The 8,266-nt window shown below is 39.0% G+C and overlaps 1 protein-coding gene across 1 annotated transcript; it reads right to left on the reverse strand.

The window, feature by feature from the left end:
• Positions 1-3,278: 3,278 nt before the first annotated feature.
• Positions 3,279-4,479, reverse strand: LOC106315018 (uncharacterized mitochondrial protein AtMg00810-like). The gene is made up of 2 exons (XM_013752800.1): positions 4,337-4,479; positions 3,279-3,969 (listed from the first exon to the last, which is right to left on the reverse strand). The coding sequence occupies exons 1-2, from the start codon at positions 4,477-4,479 to the stop codon at positions 3,279-3,281; spliced, it is 834 nt and encodes a 277-aa protein (XP_013608254.1).
• Positions 4,480-8,266: the final 3,787 nt, after the last annotated feature.

Raw genomic sequence — 8,266 nt, forward strand, 5'->3', positions numbered from 1 at the left:
CCCCCTCCCAAGATGGAGGTGCATAGATATCTAGAACACCCATCTTGCCAATGAGATCCCGAAATGGAGTAGGACACAATGCCTTGGTGCGGACATCCGCAAGCTGCTGATTAGTACGAACATACATTGTCTTCGCCATGCCATTATCAATACGTTCTCGAATCGTATAGCAATCAACCTCCACATGTTAAGTTCTTTCGTGATACACAGAGTTATTAGTAATGTGTAACACCGCCGTATTGTCTCCAAACAACTGAGTAGGCAACGGTAGAGGAACATGTAAATCCTTCATGATACGTGATATTACGTGTATACGCACACCAATTAACCTAATGTGCACACTACCACAATCGAATGGTATGTCGATGTGGCACTTTAGGCTCGAATCCACAGAGACCAACGATTACACTTTATTTCTTTAGGATCAATATAAAGCTAAACCAATATGGGAGTTTTGAGATAAGGGTATCGTGACCGAAAGTAACTGACTAGTTTAAGGGTTTTCAGATGATTAAAAGAGCTAGGTTCAGGGTGATTCATCGGGATACTTAGGATCATGAGCTACACAACTATTCAGGAAGGCAATAAGAGCCAATCTAGAACTTGAACACCAAGAATAGATAAACCCACTGTCGTGGTGTCTACCAATTTATCAAGCAATCCTAATGCCTAAACTGTCGTTTGGATCAGAGAATGATGACAATCATTAAGTTCAGATTCAATTGGTTCACGATTTCCCTTACATCAGCTTTCGTTGGCTAAGGACAAATCGCCTATCTATACTTTTTCTAGCAATCTAAAACACTTTTGATGATTAGATTAAACCTATGATCAGATGATAAATGGCCAGTTTAACACAAGCATTAAGATTAGCAATAGACAGAGATATCAAGGAATAACACTCCTATTTGTGTCTACTTCATTGATCCATGATCCCTAACACCCTAAACCTAACAAGAGACTACTCAGCCATGAACAAAGAAATCACAGAGACAATAGATGAAGAAAACATGTTGAATCAATAAATAAATAAGATAGGGTTCATGATTCTTCTCAAAAGTGTAGAGATCATTCTCCCTTTACAAAGTAGCAAATCCCAACAATGGAGCTCTAGAGTCTGGTTTTTTCTCCCCAAAAATAGCATAGAAAAATATAGAAAAACATAAAAAGAAGTTATATAGAAGCCACAGGCGGCTGGGAGAAAAAGGGGGAAGCCCTAGGTAAAATCCCGAAATAATTGGAAACTTCCTTAAAATCTCTGCCGCTGGAACAGACACCCGGTGTGTAAACATGAAGATAAGTTTCCGCAGAAAAAATGTTAAGTTTCCGCGGATAAACATGAAGATCGGAAAAATGGAATATCTCCATTTTTCACTTAAGACGGCTTAAGGGCATGAAAGGAAAAGCTAAAACCGACATTGGAGGAGTATATAAGGAGTCCTAGGCGAGAGACACAAAAAAACAACTCTGGGCACTTAGAAACTTTAAGGCATTATTCTTGACATGCTCTGTTTTTATGACTGGCACCCGATTACCAGACAAACGCGCACAAGCAGTTCGATCTCTTGGTTCACTCTTGAACTACGTTCGGCTTGATCCTCAAAAGGGGTATGTAGGCAGCCTTTCATAAGGTTCAGTCCGAAATCAACGGAGAACTTTGCGGTAAAATCTTGCACTAATCTCGGTTGATTCGTCGAAACTAAACACCAATAGAGAACACATTCATGAAACGTCAGATAAAGATCCAGACAAGGTCGCCACGTAGCGACCGGTCCGCAAACGAGCCGGTCGTTACGTAGCGACCGACCAAGCCACTCGGTAGGTCGCTACGTAGCGACCGACCCGGAAACGAGTCGGTCGCCACGTAGCGACCGACCAAAGCGACCGACCCACAAACAAGTCGGTCGCTACGTAGCGACCGATCAAGCCATTCGGTCTGTCGCTACATAGCGACCGGCCAAACCTTTCATTCGGTCGCTACGTAGCGACCAATCCAGCACGGACCAAGTTGCTACGTAGCGACCTAACTCTCTCGGACATCGATCAACGGGTACGACCCAAATCCGTGCATTCTCGTCTGTTCCTCAATGCTAGCTCCCATGTACCGCAGCCATATCATCTCTCATATCATTCCGATCAAAGTTACCGTTGAAACTTTACGATAAAAACCGCGAGAACTTGTTTTTGTCGAAAAGAAAATCGTAACAAACGTTTCATGTCGAAAGACGGCCCAACGAGGTCTAAAACGCGACTACAAGCCCACTTACGATTCTTTAAGAATGATCTCGTAGATACTATGGCGGTTTATGTTTTTATTATAAAAACAAATATAAAGATAAGTTTTCACAGAAAAAATGTTAAGTTTCCGCGGATAAACATGAAGATCGGAAAAAATGGAATATCTCCATTTTATTTTTACTTAAGACGGCTTAAGGGCAGGAAGGGAAAAGCTAAAACCGACCTTGGAGGAGTATATAAGGAGTCCTAGGCGAGAGGCACAAAAAGAGAACTCTCGGCACTTAAAAACTTTGAGGCATTATTCTTGACATGCTCTGTTTCTATGACTGGCACCCGATTACCAAACGAACGCGCACAAGCAGTTCGATCTCTTGGTTCATTCTTGAACTACGTTCGGCTTGATCCTCGAAAAGGGTACGTAGGCAGCCTTTCATAAGGTTCAGTCTGAAATCAATCAAAACCATTTTCATATCTTTTCTGTCTTCTGTTATCGAGCTGCGACTCAACTAGGTTTAAGGTTTTAGATTACTAGAGCTAGGTAATTCGCTGACAGCTCTTGCGGCCAAAGCTTTTATAATCTCTTGTAATGATCGCAACGCTCTTACGCGGATTCGAAATAAGATCTACCTTTCCTATAAATTTGTTTTGTTATCTTTTCATATTTTTCGCATCTATTTGGTCACTTGTCGTTGGCTCTGCAGAGAATCCAGGACCTCAGGGAAAGTTAGGAAACTTTCCTTCGATTACAATAATTAACGTTGTGAATTTCGGTTCCCACACGCGACCAGGAACAACCATCAAGACTGTTCTGCGTGAAAATCACCAAATTGCACTCTTTTCTGCCTCTTTTGTTCCAGCTGGTCCATCTCCCATCCTATGCAACTCCAGACCTGTAATGACTCGAAAAGGACTAGGAAGACTCGATAAAGACTTGATAACCAATTGAAAAGCATATATACAAGATGTCTAAAACACCATAAATCAATACAAATGATCCACTCAATCTCACAAGAAGCCTCAGCCAACACTCTAAACACTGCTTATGCTGTACTTCTTGATATTATGTGTTGCTTCTTCGACCTCCAAGATACTAACGAATCACCAATGAACATCGCATAACCTGTTATAGATTTGCGAGTATCCCTACAAGAACCCCAACCAGCATCTGCATGACCACGTAGCGTCAACTGTCCATTAGCTTCATAGAAAACGCCTTGACCAATAATCCCTTTAAGATATCTCAGAAGCTTGTGAACAGCCGCAAGATGAGAATCACGTGGTTTAGATGAATATTTACATAGCTTGGTTAAAGCATAAGCCATGTCGGGTCTTGTGATCGCCAAATACATCAATCTTCCCATCAACTTTCTATTAACCTTGGGATTTTCAAGTAACTCTCCCATTTCATGAATCACTTTGGAACCATCAGATGGTTTCCGTATTGTCTCAGACGATAACTTGATCGTAGGATCCAAAGGAATAGATGATGGTTTACAACCAAGAAAGCCTGCATCATCTAGTAACTCTAGTACATACTTCCTTTGACAAACATATATCCCCTGCTTCGATCTCGCAATTTCCAATCCGAGGAAGTACTTTGCTTCTCCTAGATTCCTGAGTTTGAAATGTGATTCCAACTCATCTATGAATTCCTTCACTGCTCCATCATTATTACTCGCCACCAATATGTCATCCACATACACTAACACAGCCAAATATCTCCCATTGGCTCTTCACAAACAGCGTATGATCGTCATGAGACTTTTTGAGCCCCATCCCCAAGAGAGTAGATGAAAGCTTCTTATACCACTGTCTGGAGGCTTGCTTGAGCCCATATAGTGATTTGTTTAAGCGACATACTGAATTTGGTGGACAAGAGACTCCTGTTATTGCCTCATAACCCGGAGGAAGCTTCATATATATTTCTTCATCCAATTCCCCATTCAAGAAAGCGTTTGAGATGTCCACTTGCTTCAGTGACTAGTTCATCTTAGCTGCAAGATCAATAAGGATTCGAACTGTAGACAACTTCGCAACTGGTGAAAACGTTTCTTTGTAATCTACCCTTTCTTCTTGTGTGTACTCCTGAGCCACCAACCTTGCTTTAAATCTCTCCACAGTACCATCAGGATTATACTTCACCTTAAAAATCCATTTGCAACCAATAGGTACTTTACCAGGGGGTAAAGGACTGACACTCCAAGTGAAAGTTCTTTCCTGAGAACCAATCTCGTCTCCCATAGCATCCACAACTTATCCAACAAGGCTTCTGAATATTTTTGTGGTTTTTTTTATTTTGGTGATAGCATTTATGAAACTTGAAAAGGTTCAGAGAGAGACGAATAACAAACGAAATTTGCAATAGGAAAAGGTGTAGTGTGGGTAGGTTTAACATTGTAACAATGAAAGTCCTGCAAGTTTGCGGGTTGTTTCTTTGAACGAGATGGTCTACTTCCAAAGGGAAGTGAACCAGAAGATGATGGCACATCAGAGGGATGTACATCAGAGGATACATTCTCAGAGGAAAATGTATCATGTTGTGCAGGTGAAGAAAAATGAGGAAAGAAGGATTTGACAACATCAGTTCAATCTGATGAAGCAAAAGGAAAGATTTCCTCATGAAAAAGGACATGCCGAGAGATAGAAACAGAATGTGTCTCTATATCTAGTAGCTTATAACTCTTATACCCAGTAGGATACCCTAGAAAAATACAAGCTCTATCACGAGGATCAAATTTCAATCTATTCTTAGTTGATGTGCTAACATAACAAAGGCAACCAAAAGTTTTAAGAGATTCATATTCAGGTTGTTTGCCAGTAAGCTTTTCATAAGGTGTTTTATTTCCTATCACTGGAGAAGGCAATCTATTTATCAAAAACACAGCAGTCAAAACACAATCATCCCAAAATTTCAATGGAACATTTGACTAAAACAACAATGCTCTAGCAACATTTAAAATATGCTGATGTTTTCTTTCTACTACAGAATTTTGTTCAGGAGTTTCAGGGCATGAATGATAAGAGACAATTCCTTTAGATGCATACAAGTCAGTGAATTTTAGTTCATTAGCATTATCTGATCTTACTGCCTTAACCGTAGTGTTATATTGGTTCTCAGTCATTGTAATAAAATCAAGGAATATGTGAAGAACATCAGACTTATTAAGCATTAAAAAAACCAAGTTGCTCTACTGAAATCATCAACTATTGTCAAGAAATATTTGAAACCATCCACAGTTTGTTCAGAAAATGAACCCCAAGTATCTATGTGTAACAGATCAAAAGCCTTTTTACTGATATTGTGTCTAGATTTAAAAGGGATGTGCTTTTGTTTAGACAGATGACATATATGACACACATCAGAATAACCTTTACTCTTTAAATGAGAAATTTTCAGTACATCAGATAACTAATCCACGTTTTCATAAGATGGATGACCTAAACGTTTATGCCAAGTATTGAAATCAGCAACAGCAGAAGCACAAGACATACCTTTAAACGAAAGAGACTTATGAATTTTAATATCAACATCCAACAGATATAAGTTACCCACTTGAATACCTCGATCAATCATCAATTCCTGAGTAATTTCTTGAATAAAACAATCATCAGCAGTGAAAGAAACTTCTGAGTTCAATGTTTTTGTTAATACACTCACACTTAACAAGTTAAATTTGAAATCTGGAATGTATAATACATGAAACAAAGTAATTGTGCTAGTAAGATGAATACTACCCGTGCCAGCTATTGTAACAGTAAAACCATTAGGAAGGGTAACATATGTTCTGTCTAAAGGTTTATAGTCTGTGAAAAGGTTCCTATCATGACTAACATGGTGAGTGGCTCCTGAGTCTATAATCTAAGTTCTAAGAGACATATCTGTTTCTTTTGAAGTGGAAGAAACGAGCATGTCATGAAAGGAATGATCATAAAGGGAAATGAAATTACCGGAAAGGCTACCAGTGATCTGTGAAACCACCGGAGCAGAAGCTGAAGTCGAAGCACTTGTTTTATCAGTTGTAGACGAGATACCACTTGATTGGAGATGAGTACTCAGATAAGAAATCATTGATTGAATCTGATCCTTTGACATTGCTTCACAAGAAACTTCTTCATGGTGATCCTTCTCACTTGTGATCCCAGAATGTGTGACTGCAAGGTTCGTTGAAGCAACTGCATTTGGCTTCATCCCTTTGAACATTCCTGGAGGATAACCATGTTTCTTGTAACATTTGTCCACGGTATGTCGAGGTCTCGAGCAGTACGTACACTTTGTCTTGTGAAAACCTCCATAAGCCAATAGAATCTTGAACTTGAAATGCCACTGGATTAGCACTCAGTTTCTGAGGCAATCCTACAACTCTTTGACTCTCATCCTGATCAAGCATATTGTAAATCTCAGTCAAACTCGGACGTGGCTTCATGCTCAATATTTGCCCTCTAATGTTAGCAAAGTTATCATTGAGTCCCATAAGGAACTGAATGATACTGGTCTCTGCTTCTTCTAGCAATTCCTTAACGTGATCACAATTGCATCTTCTAGCTGTAGTGATCTTCGTGTTGGATAGTTGCTCCCAAAAAGTCTTCTTCTTGGTGTAGTAAGCAGATAAATCCATAGAACCTTGCTTCAGAGTAACAATAGATTGCTCAAGCTGATATTTCCGAGGCAAATTACTCACACGAAAAACGCTTGTGAAGATCGTTTCACATCTCAACCACATCTTCATAGTAAAAGATATTGTCATATATCTCCCTATTCACAGTATTAAGCAACCACGACTTCACCATGCTATTGCATCTACTCCAAATCTTGAACATTGGATCACTCTCAGCTTGTCTTGGTAACGTTCCATCAACAAAGCTTATCTTATTCTTAGCATCAGGACTCATCTTCATCGCTATGTACCAGTTGTTGTAATTTGTTCCGTCTAAAGTTTGATTCGCAATACACAATCCAGAATGATCCGCAGAATACAAGAAAAATGACTATGAGTGTCGATCGATTATATACCAGAATAAGCCGATCCTGCAATAGCTCGATTAGTCGTGAAGATCTGAGGCTGAACAGCAACAACCTCTGGTTCATCTTGCTCGGATTGCCGATTCTGATTCCGCATCGCCGATGTTTCTGAATCTGAAACAGTGTTCTGAGTCCTCATCTTCCTTCCTTGCTCCGCCATGATGAAGATTCGATTCAAAAACTGAGAAAATATCGATCGATGAACTTAGATTCGCCAATAGTGACGAAATCAAGTTCCGAAATTCGATCGAAGCTCATATTCAACAAGATCTTCACAAATCTACGGTGAAATTCGAAGAAGAATTTCAGAGAACACGGGCTGAAAGACGCTCTGATACCATATAAGAAAACATATATGATATGAATATGATTCTGTTATTCACGTTAAAGCTACATTACGGTTATTTACATGTATATATACTCTACTCTGTACCGAACTAAACCAGTAGTAAATTACATTTACAATTGAACCGAATACTAAACTAAACCAAAGGCTAATAAGAACCAAACCCCTGATTCTGATTCCGTAAGAGAGCAAACACAGCCAAACTCTAATAAACCAGCAACAGACACAAACCCCTCAGAGACCGGAAACATAATCGAAATAGAGAACATAACAAAACCATAAGATATATAAAATAAAAAAAAAACAGATGAATGAAAAGAAGGTAAATGTTGAACACATCAAGAAAGAGTGGAGGAAAATTAAGAATTAAATAAAACAGTAAAATAATTAAAAGATTGAATAAAGCAGAACCAAAACCAAGTGAGATAAAGAACTGAAGAAGCAATATTTAAAGCTGTACATTACATTATCAATAATACACACAAACATGCCACCAGTTATCTTATCAAGATTATCTACAATTTTTACAGTATATAAACAAAACATGGTTTGAAGAAGAAAGTTCCAATCTATTCCAGGAAACCACAAACGTTGAGTGAAGAAAGTGTATTTCCAAACGTTGAGAAAGAGAAAGATCCTGAGATAGTTGTAGATTATGAGTA

This window comes from Brassica oleracea, chromosome C9 (assembly GCF_000695525.1).
Source record: "Brassica oleracea var. oleracea cultivar TO1000 chromosome C9, BOL, whole genome shotgun sequence".
In the NCBI taxonomy this organism is placed as follows: domain Eukaryota; kingdom Viridiplantae; phylum Streptophyta; class Magnoliopsida; order Brassicales; family Brassicaceae; genus Brassica; species Brassica oleracea.